At 37.2% G+C, this 14,412-nt stretch overlaps 1 protein-coding gene across 2 annotated transcripts in view; it reads right to left on the minus strand.

Annotated features, from left to right (window-relative positions):
* Nucleotides 1-6,142, minus strand: part of LOC141435731 (hemicentin-1-like) — a 49,481-nt gene extending 43,339 nt beyond the window's left edge. For both annotated transcript variants that reach the window (XM_074098497.1, XM_074098496.1), the window contains exons 1-4: nt 5,914-6,142; nt 4,383-4,612; nt 3,327-3,449; nt 2,131-2,220 (exon numbers count right to left, since the gene is read on the minus strand). In XM_074098497.1, the coding sequence (XP_073954598.1) occupies nt 2,131-2,220; nt 3,327-3,449; nt 4,383-4,612; nt 5,914-6,127 (657 nt within the window). In that variant the 5' untranslated portion in view covers nt 6,128-6,142. The remainder of the gene's footprint in view (nt 1-2,130; nt 2,221-3,326; nt 3,450-4,382; nt 4,613-5,913) is intronic.
* Nucleotides 6,143-14,412: the final 8,270 nt, after the last annotated feature.

Consider the following 14,412-nt stretch of genomic DNA (forward strand, 5'->3'; position numbering starts at 1 on the left):
GATTGGGTATAGTTACCATATGCCTATAGGCCGGGTTGCCCAAAATAAATGGTTTTATTATTATTAGTCAAAACACCTTCTGAGCCTATTCTAACAAGCCCAATCATGGCTAGGTGCCTAGTTTACATTGACAATCATAGATTTATGTTGAAGTTTCTGTGTCAGCTTCCTATTCCATCATCAGGTCAGTTCGATGGTTCCATAATTATTGTATTGCCATCAGAACTACGCATAAATGCCAAGTTTGGAACAATACAACTATAAGAAGCCGATGAAAATGAAGTACTTACAATGATTCTTACTTACATAGACGAGACGTGCACACGAGTAGATTGCCGGTCTACTTTAATGGCCGAAACGTCAGGGTAATTATTAGTCGTGTGAGTGATGTTAAGAGTGAAAAAGTTTAAAATATTACATAGGTACATAGATATAGAACACCCTGATATCAGATGGCCGATATAGCAAAACGTCGACATCTCGAATGGTCCCAGTATCTCTTAGTCCTACTAGCAAGATGTCTTTATAGCAAAACGTCCACTTGAGGGAATGTACAGTCAGCGTCAAAAACCGATAAAGAAATAAAGAAGTAGAGGTTTTCAAGAGGCTTTTTTTGGAATATATTTTATGTGGCGGGGTTATTCATTCTGAAATTTAAGTCCAATATGATACAGTTTTTTCTAGTTTTTTTTAACAATACTACATAGAATTATTATTATTAGGAGTATATAAAATAGTTATACCTACATTAAATAAAACCTTAAAACAAAATGGACGGCGTCGGTGTCAGTCGATCACGAATGAATACAAAAATATTTTGTAAATTTTTATTAAAAAATATTTATAATCAATTATTTTTAGCTGTTAGTATTAAATATTGAAATTTGAAGTCTCTAATAATTATATAGTTACGGAAATAGGGTTATTAAATGAAAAAAAAAATACAAATCCCATTTATTCCCTATCCCGTGGGAATTTCTAAAAATCCCGACAACGGTTTTTAGCCGTTAGTATTACCTACTTGCATGCCAAATTTTAACTATTATAGTTACGGAAATAGAGCCATTTTAAAGTGAAAATGTAAATCCCATTTATTCTCTATCCCGTGAGAATTTCGAAAATCCTTTCTTACTCGTAGTGTACCTCTATGTCACTTAAGGACGTATGCCAAATTTCAAGCGTTTAGCTCCAGCGGTTTGGGCTGTGTGTTGATATAATATCAGTCAGTCAGTCAGACAGGACTTTGAATTTTATATATATATAGATATGAGAAGAAAGATCGATATTACTTTTGAAAACACGCTATGAGACAGAATTAAAAAACTGTCAGATGGGCTGATTGCCCCATGGATTTTTTATTAGCAAAGTTTCCCATAAAAACGGATTTTGAATATGAAATAAATAAGTCACTATTTCATAATCAAGGTCTTTTGATATTATGGGAAAATCTTTTTAAAGTATCCCGTCTTAAAGTTTAGTTCCATTGCAATTTGCTATATTTTTTATAAATAAAAAATTACAAAATATTTGTATTCTTTCGTGGGACTGACACCGATGCCGTCCATTTTCTTTTATGGTTTTATTTAATGTATAACTATTCTATATACTGCTAATAATAATAATTCTATGTAGTATTGTTAAAAAAACTAGAAAAAACTGTATCATATTGGACTTAAATTGCAGAATGAGTAACCCCGCCACATAAAATAAATTCCAAAAAAAAACCTCTTGAAACCTCTACTTCTTTATTTCTTTATCGGTTTTTGACGCTGACTGTAAGTTCCCTCAAGTGGACGTTTTGCTATGAAGACATCTTGGTAGTAGGACTAAGAGATACTGGGATCATTCGAGATGTCGACGTCTTGCTACGAGTATATCGGCCATCTGAATTTAGGGTGTTTTGCTACCACCAGGACGATTTGGGATGTCGACGTTTTGCTACATCGCCGTTTTGCTATATCGGCCATCTGATATCAGGGTGTTCTGCTACCAGGACGTTATGAAGATGCCGACGTTTTGCTATGTTGTCAACCCGATAGAGAAGCAACAATAGTGCTATGTGTTATTTTGTCATACAGACTCTCCACAGCAATATTGTTTAACAAATTTGTGTATAATTTATGTACTTACGTGCACGGTATACCATTTGTGTGGAGGTACCACCTCGGAAGTTATCACTGTCATATCGCCTTTTATGGTTTCTTTCACGTAGTCGAAAATCTGAATGAACGAAACAATAAAGTTCTTAAATAGATTATGGTTTTATATTATAAAATTCCGTGTCGTGCCCGGTTTTAGAGTTTAGAATAGCATAGACCCATCTCTTCCCGTGGGCGTCGCACATATCATATATCATAATCAATTGAACACAAAATGATGAAGATATAGCCATTTAGAATAGTTATTCTTCTTCTCTTTTAAAGTATTGCTTTTCTGTCCTAATTAATAGGACAATTTTGCCAGTGTCAAAGTAACTCTTTGAGAGGGACGTTGTACGGTGGTTGTAGTTTTTGCAACTTGATAGTAAGTTAGAATAGTTATACGTTCCATGTGACGTGTGACGTTATGCCGTGTGACAGTTTTTAATTGACTACTCTTCTTAATTTTAAATATTAAAAGCTTTTACTTAACTTGTTGTTGAAAGCTTTTATTTTTTAACTTGCAATGTATAATTAATGTAAGTATGTATATACCTATGTATGTGCGGGTCAAATGTTGCAAGTTAAATTTGACGCACTTTCAGTAGTCATATTGACTTGGAATTTAGCATACTTATGTAAATCTGGTGACAACAATCTGGTAATGACATCGTAGTGGTCCAACCAGTATCGTCTATGCAGGATGGAACTCCTCAACGGTTAATGGCATCGACTTGAAATTTGGTACGAAAGTGTAGTTTGTATTACAATACAAGTACAGTCAACAAAAAGTACAGACAGCATAAAAACTTGTATTACTTTTTTTTTTACAAAAATCTTATTTTGTTTAATTAACAAAATAAATAAATTCGCACTTTTAAAATTAAACTGAAACAATTCGAAATATTCACAGTTCCAAAATAAACTTTCAAATAAACACAATCTGGTTGAATTTTTAAATGAGAAAATTTCGTATTATTTCAGTTTAATTTCAAAGGTGCGCATGTCGAATATTTTCTGATATAAACTAAATGACAGACTTATATATTTTTTTATAAAAGTAGCCAATTCATATTTCTGGCAAACATCTAACATGAAGCTTTTATCTGGTCTTTGGTTTACTACTAAGCAATAGTTACAGGTGAGCTAAAGTTGTCTCCGTAGCCTAGAGCGAAGGTGGTTAAGTACCTGTCCAACTTCGCCTTTGGATATTCTGAACACTTGCCCGTTGCTAGCCGCTGCTATCTTGTAATATACTTGGCTCTTAGGACTACCGAAGTCCCCGCAGTCTCCGGTAAGAACGAAAACAACCTGAAAATACATTTATGTCCAACGTTACCTCCTATAACCAAGGATTTAAAATGGTTGAAAACTAAAATTTAAGAATAAAAATTAAGATTACAAAAAAAGTAAAAAAAAAATTAAACATTTTTAAAAATTAGGTACGTAGGTACAGATGTAGTGAATAATGTTGTTTCATCGTATTTGTCGGAAAAGTTCGTATTTATCTTGCTTTCTCAATCAGCTTCAGTAAAATTCAGTAAGCTAGTTGAGAAGACTAGACAAAACTTTGTTAAGTGTATCATGTACTACTGAACATTCTAGAAAATTGACCTACCCTCATATTTAAGACATTAATGCAGCTAAATGAAATATCTACATATTGTTAGTCTATACAATTTAATTCATTACCTTATTATTTTACAAAGTACATCTAAATCAGATCATAATGCTTTTGGCCAGTTACCTAATTACTTTTTTTTTGTAATTTATATTTCACATTCGGCCTGTGCTTTTAAACGACTATTTTATTTGTGACTGCCTGCCACATCAGGGATCGCTAATTAGTGCTTAGGGTTCACTTAACCCGTGTCCACAAACATCCAGCTAAAAATATTCCATCGAAAATTCCAATGTCGCAGTTACAAATTGGAAACCGGACTTTTTATGAACGGCCAAATTACGGGATTTCCAGGGAGCAAGTCTGTGCGCAACGTATCAGCTGCCCTACCGAACAACCAATCCGGGACTACACCCTGAGGCCCCGGGATTGAAAATTTCTCCTAAACGAGACCCGTCGGCGGCGAGATAGTCGTGCGCAGGGAAGTGAACCCATTCCAGAATCTGTACCTACCTATTTCAATTCAGTGCGTTAAACTCGTAAATCTACTTACCCGCGACCTAGCCGGAGCATTATTAAATTTGAATAGATTTTGTAAATTTTAACTTTAAATTGTTACGTACCTGAATTTGCTTCTCTTGACATAGATTTTTGATTTCATCAAACTTTTTGTAGTCTTTAGCTGAAGCGTCGGTGAATACGTAAAGAAACGAACCGGGCTGACTCTGCTCAAGACCCATTTTGATGCCAGAGAGACACATCTCTGGACAATCCCAATTACCTATTAAATTAATATCGTCAAGTGCCTTCTTTAGTTCCGCTTCGTCTCTTGTTCGTTTGCGAAATTCCCAACCTAAAATAAAAGCATGAAAATCTCAATGATATTCCACGATATTCAGACAACCGGATGGCCAAGTGGTTAGAGAACCTGACTACAAAGCTTGAGGTCCCGGGTTCGATTCCCGGCCGGGGTAGATATTTGTATGAATGATACGAATGTTTATTCTCGGGTCTTGGATGTTTTATATGTATTTATCTATATAAGTATGTTTATTCGTTGCATAGTATCCATAGTACAAGTTTTGCTCAGTTTGAGACTAGGTCAATTGGTGTCAAGTGTCTCATGGTATTTATTTATTACCTATCGCTTGAACGGCACCCCATTTTCACGGACGCTGTGCGGTCAGTTTCGATGCTCTTACGAGTATACTTGTACGAGTTGCATAGCCAACAAACGTACGTATAATCACGAGCGTTAATTTGGGACCCACTAAAGATCGAATATCTGTCATTTTGTATGATAATTCAAAGGGGTTTTTGACGAAATGGGTCCTAAATTAACGCTAGTGACGGTACGTACGTACGGATGTAGGGCATAATGGTATTTCATCGTGTTCAACCCAGCTGTGGGCTGAACGTTAGCCATGTGAATTCGCAGGTCTTATAACTTAACCTTATTCCATGGGAACATCTTTAAGATGAGTTTCAAACTTCTTTTGACGATTTTTCAAAAGGAAATATTTAGCATGTGTGTTAATGCTTTAAAAAAAAGTATGAGACTTAGGGCCATGGTTCTTTTTGTATTAGAAAGTTTATTTAACGCAGATTTAGGATCTACGCTTAACTCCATTACCTGCCACAAGGACCCTTTTGCCATGGTTTGCCACAAATGTTTGTTCGAGTGGAATCTTTCAACTCAAATTTGATGTGGATAATTTCAACCGATTGAGCTGAAATGTATGCACGTATAAATCCAATGACAATGCAATATTATTATGACATGGAGCTGATCCGATGATAGCTAGAGGGTGGCCATAGGAACTCTGTAATAAACCGACACGACCACATCGAATTTGGACTCGTTTGATTCATCTTTACAAATACTTTGGTAACCAGATGCAAAAAGTAAAGCCAGCGGAAAAAGTTGTTATTACATTTTTAAGAAAAACTTATTAGTGAACTGTTTTTAAAACATTGCACGGAGGTACGGAAGCCTTCATGTAGGTACGAGTCCGACTCGCACTTGACCGATTTTTTTGTTGTTGTTGATCAGTGACTTGCAGTAAGCGTACGATATACAGTCATTAATACTCTGATGTAAACTATAAACAGTTTTCGTCTGTAAAGCAAAGATGTTTAACTTGCCGTACTCACCCGGGTCTCTAAAAATCACCAACACGATGTCTTCAATCTGGCTCGATTTTTCTTTTAGGACGATATCCATTATAGATTTGGCAGCCTTTCGGACATGTGTGATGTCATCCTTCATCGAGATCGTGCTATCTATTACGAAAGTCAGACTTTTTTTCTGTTCACAAGATGCTTGTGCTACAAGGAATGTTAACCAAAATATGTATTTAGCGTCCATTTTGCCGGTGGCCGCCTCCACCCAGACTGCTAATAAGAGGGAAAACATTGCTTATATATATTCAGTGGCTAGGCAAAACAACACGGGAAAAACCCATTTTTTCCTGGTACATACCCAATTCTATTTTTAAATCAAATATTGATAATAATTATATTTTGTTCCTAATAAATGTCGTAGGTACAAAAGCCCCACGAGCCCTATGGTAAGGGCACTCAGATCGCTCCTTAAGATATGTGAGTCGAATGCCGCCAGTCATGGACTTATTTATAATATTAAAAAGAGTGTCTATATGATCTTTGAGGCCACCGGTAAGAAAAGCTCTGAAAATATACCAGCCACAACACTAAATGGTGCTCAACTGAGCAGGGTTGATAACTTTAAATACCTAGGGCACTACCTTGCCGTTGACCTTAGGGATCAGATAGACATTGAGAGGGAACGCAGGGCGCTGGCAGTGAGATGTAACATGCTTTGCCCGTAGGTTTGCTCGTTGCTCTGACCAGGTGAAAATAACGCTTTTTAAAAATGCACTTAGCGCCCTGCGCGTTCAATATAAATGGTTTCCGGGCGTTGTTGGGGCTGCCTCGATTTTGCAGCGCATCGCTAATGTTCGCGGAGGCGCGCACCGACAGCTTGCACGCGCTCGTTCGCAAAAAGACCGCCTCGCTGACGCGCAGAATGTGGGACAGCCCCAACACCATCCTCCAAGTATCTATTTGTGGAGAAGTACGATTCTCCGTTCCTGAAGCATTTCAACTAGGTGTTGGTTAATAGTAAACCTTAACCAGCACGTGGTTGAAATAAATAAATTAATATGTACTTAACTAGAATAGGTAGGTAGTTAATTAATTAATAATTTAAAAATGCACGTGATCCCTTATTATTATTGCTAACATATGTATAAGATTTTGTAACTAACATCTGGAATATGTAATTGTCTGAATAAAGAGTTCAATAATTATTATTAAAAACGATGTCACAACTTTTTTTTTAGATTATGAAAGAACTACGAGCCATAAGAGAAGTCTCTTCGTTCCATTCTCCATACAAACGTAGTCCCGGTTTCATTTGAAAACTAGGCAACAGAAATAGATGAAACTTTGTAAGTATGGACTAGACGTAATTATCTATGCCTGTGGTTTTTCAGATTTTTCATATAAATGTGTAATATCAGAATTACAGGAGCTCAAAAGTCGCCAAAAAAAGATGTCGACTTTGCACGAGAATTACAGACTAATAAAGCATTTTTACAAATACTGAAAAAACCACAGGCATAGAAAATACTACGAATATCTTTATTGTAAAATATCATTGATTTATGTGCTATACTTTTCGTATAGTATGAGGACAACGAAACCAAATATTCAACCGCCCAAATCTACAAAGCCTACAGCTATCTCGATATAAATTACGGACGTCGTTGCGGAAGGCATGGGGGGGACGGCTGCGAGCGCTTATGTCACGAGCGATAAAGACAGCAATATCGCAAACGAAAACCTAACGCGGCCGCGCGTCCGGCAACGAAAATTCTCTTAAAGACTTTGCGCTTAACTTAAAGCTGATTAATCATATTTTACAAGGTTACTCGTAGGATTAATGGTTTCGATGCAATTTCGGTCGAAAGAAGGTCTGAAAGTAAAATTTTTAATTTTTGGTAAAACTGGCCTATTTTCAAAGTGTCGTAAAGGAGCGGCCGCACCGCTGCTTAAAATACGCAAACGGTACGGAATCGCAGTGACGTTTACGAATTTTGTGCGGAAAAGTCCTGACTTTTACGGCACGTCACTGCGATTCCGTATTTTAAGCAGCGGTGTCGAGAGCATGCGACAAAAAAGGTGCACGCATACGATGCGTCACTGCAATTCCGTACCGTCACCGTTTTTTAAGCAGCGGTGTGACCGCTCCTTAATTGGATAACTTTTTTTTTTGGTTCTTTCTTTCTTTCTTTCTTTTGTATTGTCACCAGATTTACAACCAACTTTATTTCCAACTTTAGCTTTTTAATAGCTGTATAAGATAAAGGCGTATTTCCAGATTTGATGAAATAGAGTAAAGCAGTTCTTATTTTTAAATCAGATGATAAAGATAATCCCCCTGATTATCGTCCTGTGTTCATCCTATCAGCGTTTAGCAAAATATTCGAAAAAATAATGCTGACGCCAATGATCTCTCATTTTAATACCCATAAAATCATGCATCCACAGCAGTTCGGATTCACAAAAAGCAGGTCTACTACAGACGCGGGTCATAGTTTAGTTAAATTCATATTGCAAGCTTGGGAGAAATCACATGACGCTTTAGTTGTATTCTGCGACCTTTCGAAAGCTTTTGATTGTGTGGATCATGATACTTTAATTAGTAAGTTAAATTTTTATGGCATTCGTGGCCTCGCTTTAGAACTCATAAAATCTTACCTCACACAAAGAAAGCAAAGGGTAGTGATTAACGGAATGGTATCGGAGGGGTCTGTGGTCGAAATGGGAGTGCCTCAAGGATCCATTCTTGCCCCATTCCTGTATCTTATTTATGGAAATGACCTAACTTATATGGTAAGCCAAAAGTTGGGTATAGTTATGTTTGCTGACGACACGTCTTTACTGTTCAAGGTTAGTAGAAAAGATACAGACTTCATTGAACCCAATGAAACCCTGTCCGTGATATCCGCATGGTTTGCTGCCAATAATTTGTTATTAAATCCTAAGAAAACTAAATGTATTAAATTCTCGTTGATAAATTCATCTAACTCGAATTTAGTTTCGAATATAAAGTTAAATAGTCAAACTATTGAATTTGTAAAATCAACAGTATTTTTTTGGAATAACGCTCGATTCTAAACTACAGTGGGGACCTCACGTCACAGCAATCGCGGGTAGATTGAGCTCTGCTGCTTTTGCAGTTTGGAAAATACGGCAGATAAGTGATGTGGCGACGGCACGGTTGGTGTATTTTGCTTACTTTAATAGCATTATTTCGTGCTGCCTTATTTTATGGGGATCTGCTGCAGACATTGAGTCCATTTATATCTTACAAAAAAGAGCAATTAGAGCAATTTATAATTTGAAGACGCGTGAATCTTTAAGATCTTTTTATAAGGAAACAGGTATCCTAACCCTGCCGTCGCTTTATGTTTTTGAAATAATCATGTATGTAAGGAAGAACATATGTGATTGGCCCACTAACGTCGATAAGCCAAAGGCTACTAGAAACACAGGGAAGCTTAAAGTTCCATCTTACAGACTGGCTAAAACCAAAAAGTCGTTTCTGGGAAATTGCATACGTTTTTATAATAAAATTCCAAAAAATATTATAAATGAAACAGATACAAAATTCAGATCTATTGACAAAAAGACATTGCTAAGGCGTATTATAAAGTTAATGATTATATCATGGACGGACAGGGATATTTGGAAATAATTCCGATCCGCATTAGCGATCCCTTCAAATAGCGAACCTACTGTGCTATAAATAAAGTTGTGTTAAATACTTGTGATTGTGATGTATAGATATCATTTAATAATATTGTAATTGTTTAAAAAAAATATACCTCGTTGAGTTTTGTCAAGGGCAGACCTCTTGAGGGGAGGTTTGACCTTAAAGGAGGCCTAGTAAGTTATTCTTTGAGTAAAACAAATAGACGTTTTAACAATTTTTTTTAATTAAAATTGAACACAAAAAAATAACAGGCCTAGTTGACAAAATTAAAAGTAAAAGTATTACGAGAATCTCAGGTAGTACGTTCAAGCGATTTTAATGAGATGTCGGAGAGAAGAACCCGGAGCGAAGAGGCTGGCCACAGCAGGGGGGCCTGGTCCAGCTGAGTGGTCGTCGGTGCCGAGGTCAAAGGGGCCTTAGGGCGGCAGGACGAGCAGCCTGGACAAGTGCTCCACGCCGGAACGATCAGGGTCTTGGACGAGCCAGGAAGGATGTGCAGTACTCCGGAAGTTAAGGCCGTCAGGGCTTAGTGTCAGGTTAGGGCGTAAAGGAGCCGCCTGAGCCGTGAGAGCTGTAGCCGAACGGAGCTTTGAAAGTTGTAGCCGTGCAGAGCGGAGAAAGCTGTAGCCGTACGGAGCTTGTAAGCCGTACGAAGGTGTAAGCCGTACGAAGGTGCCCTGTAAATTAGGTGGTGTCAGTTGTGGTCCAGTGCTAGATTGTTTGCCAGTCACTCCTCTGCAGCGATGCCCCAACTCTTAGGGTGAGCTGAATTGCAGTGAGTGGCAAGGACAATCATACGGAGTTACAGGCAGGCAAAGGAAAGTGATTCTAGTTTTATATAATTATTTTAAAAAAACAAAAGGTAAAAATAAATAGCCTAAGTGACCGTTAAAATTTGAAATACAACAGTTCACTAAATAACCGTTAGAGGATTACATTTGAAATTAAACGTCACTTAGCTGAGTTTGAATTTATTTTAACACCGGTAAGCATCCGTTGCATAAAAGTAATAAGCATTAACATAGGTTCTGAGTTTACAACAACGGATGAGAGAAATTAACAAGTGTTAAAATATTAAGTATAAGAAATGTTTGAAATAAAAGATTCCCTGGCCAGGGGAAGCCTTCAGTTCAATTACACAAAGTTAAATTATAAGGAAAATAATTATAATAAAATACACAGAAAAACACAAGAGTTAAATATCGGAGAACTTACCAAGTCTGGGCGTATGGAGCTTTCGAGGGAGCTGTTTAGTGTAGTGTGAGCTGTTGAATGTGTGTTTTACAGCTGTGCTTCAGCTTTTAAGGGCGAGAATATTACAGTTAGAATTCCCCCGGTCACAGCTGATCGACAGCACCCCCTTGGCCGACAAAAACGGTCAAGGGTGAGTTGGTTATAGATATATTTAGTCGTACAAACTCGTGTAGTAAATGAGTGTAATAAAATGCCTACTTTTATAAAATAAATAAGTAAATAATAAATAAATATTAAATACATATTATTACGTAAATAAATAAGTCAAGAGAAAACTACGGTGGCGACCTCTAGAGTTCGTCCGTCATTCTGCTCAGAGATCCCTTATTGAGGAAAGCGCCATCTAGCTTGAGCTGAGCTAACTAAGATGTCAGCGATCGCCTATGTGCATCGTGACAGTTTCTTGCCGGAATCTTCTCAACAGAGGTTTTTCCGAACTGGTGGTAGATTTTTTTGACATTCATAAGTGCTTGTTATAGCCTAAATTGAATAAAGATATTTTGACTTTGACTTTTTGATTTTGACTATACATAAGTATGCCAAATTTGGAGTCAATCCGACTACTGAAAGTGCGTCAAATTCATGTAGGTATATGAGCAATAAAGTAGTTTTTTAAGGGTTCCGGAGTCAAAATGGAAAAAAAGGAACCCTTATAGTTTCGCCATTTCTGTCTGTCAGTCTGTCCGCGGCTTTGCTCAGGGACTATCAATGCTAGAAAGCTGTAATTTGGCACGAATATTTGTATGTAAACTATGCCGACAAAATGGTACAATATTTATCGAAAATACAAACTGAGACATGAATGCACAGAAAAACCAGAAAAAGAGACCAGCACTGGGAATCGAACCCAGGTCCTCAGCATTCCGTGCTGCGTGCTTTAACCCCTACACCACTGCTGGACAGGAATCTAGACACGAATTTTTTCTATGCATACATATCTCAGGTTGCTCAGCATTCCGTGCTGCGTGCTTTAACCCCTACACCACTGCTGGACAGGAATCTAGACACGATTTTTTTCTATGCATACATATCTCAGGTTGCTTATTTCTACTTTGCTACTTAAGCAGCAGCACTACAATAATACAACACAATACTTATACACACACAACACAACACACACAAACAACAATATTTGTTTTTCTCATCCAACCTTGTAGTGTGGGGTATCGTTGGATAGGTCTTTTAAAATCATTAAGGGGTTGCAAAAACGATTTTTTGATTCAGTGATATTTTTGCAGCCCCCTCTAAAATCTAAACCGGTGGGTGGAAAATTTTGAAAAAATTCAGAATGGTAGTAAGTACTAGTAAGTATATCAAAATTGCAAGGAAAACTATAACGGCTAAGTTTGCTTAAGAATTATTAGTAGTATAAGAGTAAAATATAAGTTTAAGGTATAAAATATACCTAAACTTGGAAGATTCCGTATAAAACATGAAATCGTTAGAAAAATATTACTTATTCTTTTCGAATGGCTACGAAACCCTATTTTGGGCGTGTCCGACACGCTCCTGGCCGGTTTTTTCCTAGTTAGGTTAATTGCTTAATTTGGTACATGGCAGGAAAATGCAATAAATTAAACATAAATGAACAGAATAAACAGTTTCCTCAATAATGTTTGTTCCTAAAATAGTACATGTCACCTAAATTGTATCATCATAATATTAAAACGGTTACCTAAATATTATTTTTATTACTTGGAAATAATATTAATCATACACATACATATATACATAAAACCACGCCTCTTTCCCAACGGGGTAGGCAGAGACTACATCCTTCCACTTGCTACGATTCTGGCATACAACTCTCGCTTCCTCTACATTCATCAATCATCAAATAATTATATTGGGATCCAAAATAATAAATGTGTCACTAAAACTGAATCACCAAACAATATAAATATTGTTACGGCGGTGGGTTAGGTGAAAAACTTTGATCGTGTTTTTCGGATCCTTAGAGGCGTTTTCAGCAGGCTGAAATACAGTTTCAGGCCGTTTCAGAGGGTACTCTATCACATAATATTAGTTTGTCAAAATTTCACCCAAGTTGCCGTCGTTTTCAGGCGCCTGAAACATGTTTTCAGTCCATTTTAGGCCACCCTCTATCCGACGACGCCATAACCGCCATATGGGCCCCTGAAGCACATTTCAGTATATAGCGAAATTTTCAACAGGGGTGAAAGAGATAGCACGATTAGAAAGAGAACATTCTGGAAGGTCTGTGACAAGAATAGCCTATATATATATATATATATATATATATATATGTGTTACAGGCAGATAATCCTATTTCCGGAATATTCTAGTAACTGTGGGAGACAGTCCGACGACTCGTTTCCGGAATATTCAAGATGTAGGTATGACGTCCTAAGTGGACTATTCTCGAACTTTGAGGACCAATTCACTGGGGGTATACAAGGTGGGCCCAGTAACAGAAGCAAAAAATTAAACCACAGCTTTGCATCCACTCTTCATCTTGAGCTAATTTAGTTCTACAACTTTTGAAAATAACTTGTTTTATGATTTTTATTATACTTAGTTAAAAGTTTAATTGAAAATACCATTTAATTTGTTCGGAATAAGCATAATGATAAAATTTGAGTAGTAGAAACTGTGTTTAAATTTTTTGCTCCTGTTACAGGGCCCACCTGGTATAAGCCGGGCGAATTTGCGGCAGTAGCACATGAAAGAGACAGTCCGACAACTTGTTTCCAGAACATTAAAGATGTAGTTATGACGTCCTAGCTGGACTATTCTCGTACTTTGTGGACCAATTCACTGGGGGTATATAAGCCGGGTGAATTTGCGGCAGAGTCAGTTTTGAATACGATACTGAGAGATAAACATTGAACAGAAATCAAAGCGACTAGTTAGTGAGTTTACTTTCACGGAGCTACGAGTGGACATCTAAAGCGAAGAAAGTAAGGTGATAGTCTAAAAATAATTCCTACTCTTATTCATCGGTGTTAAAAGTGCATTCAATCACGTACCCACCCTCGAACGTAACAATATATTTATTGAATCAGGCGTTACTTTGCGGAGGTCCATATCAATGAACTAAAAGAATCCCCTTGCTCGCACCCGCGACCTTACGATAGCTAAGCTTCTGCAAAATATGCGTGTTCATGCAGTTCCTCCACCTCCACACTGTAAGAACACACACAAATCACACAAACCCATCTTTCACCACCACCACACTACACTGACGAGTTTCGAACTCAACCAGAGCTCATCTTCAGAGTGACACATAAAATATCATTGCAGTTCATTTTAGTTTCATTAATAGGTATCAATAAATTATACTCTGTAAAAAAACTTTTCAGTACGAGCCTTTCATCTCCCGCGAAAATACTACTGAATGAGAAAAGGAAAATACCAAGTACATCTTGTTACCAGTATACACCTTGAAGTTAACTGACGAGCACCTCATACGCTAACTCTTCTATGATCGTTAGAAGAATTTCAAGGTAGCTCGCTCCAGTCCAGATGAAATAAGGCCCTATCTGGCGATTTCCCAATGTGACCACTCAGACGCGAATATCGGTCCTGGTAGAAATTTACTTTCGTTTTGTCTCTGTTTGGTCATTGTGAACGTTTAA

This window comes from Choristoneura fumiferana, chromosome 15, assembly GCF_025370935.1.
Source record: "Choristoneura fumiferana chromosome 15, NRCan_CFum_1, whole genome shotgun sequence".
NCBI lineage: Eukaryota > Metazoa > Arthropoda > Insecta > Lepidoptera > Tortricidae > Choristoneura > Choristoneura fumiferana.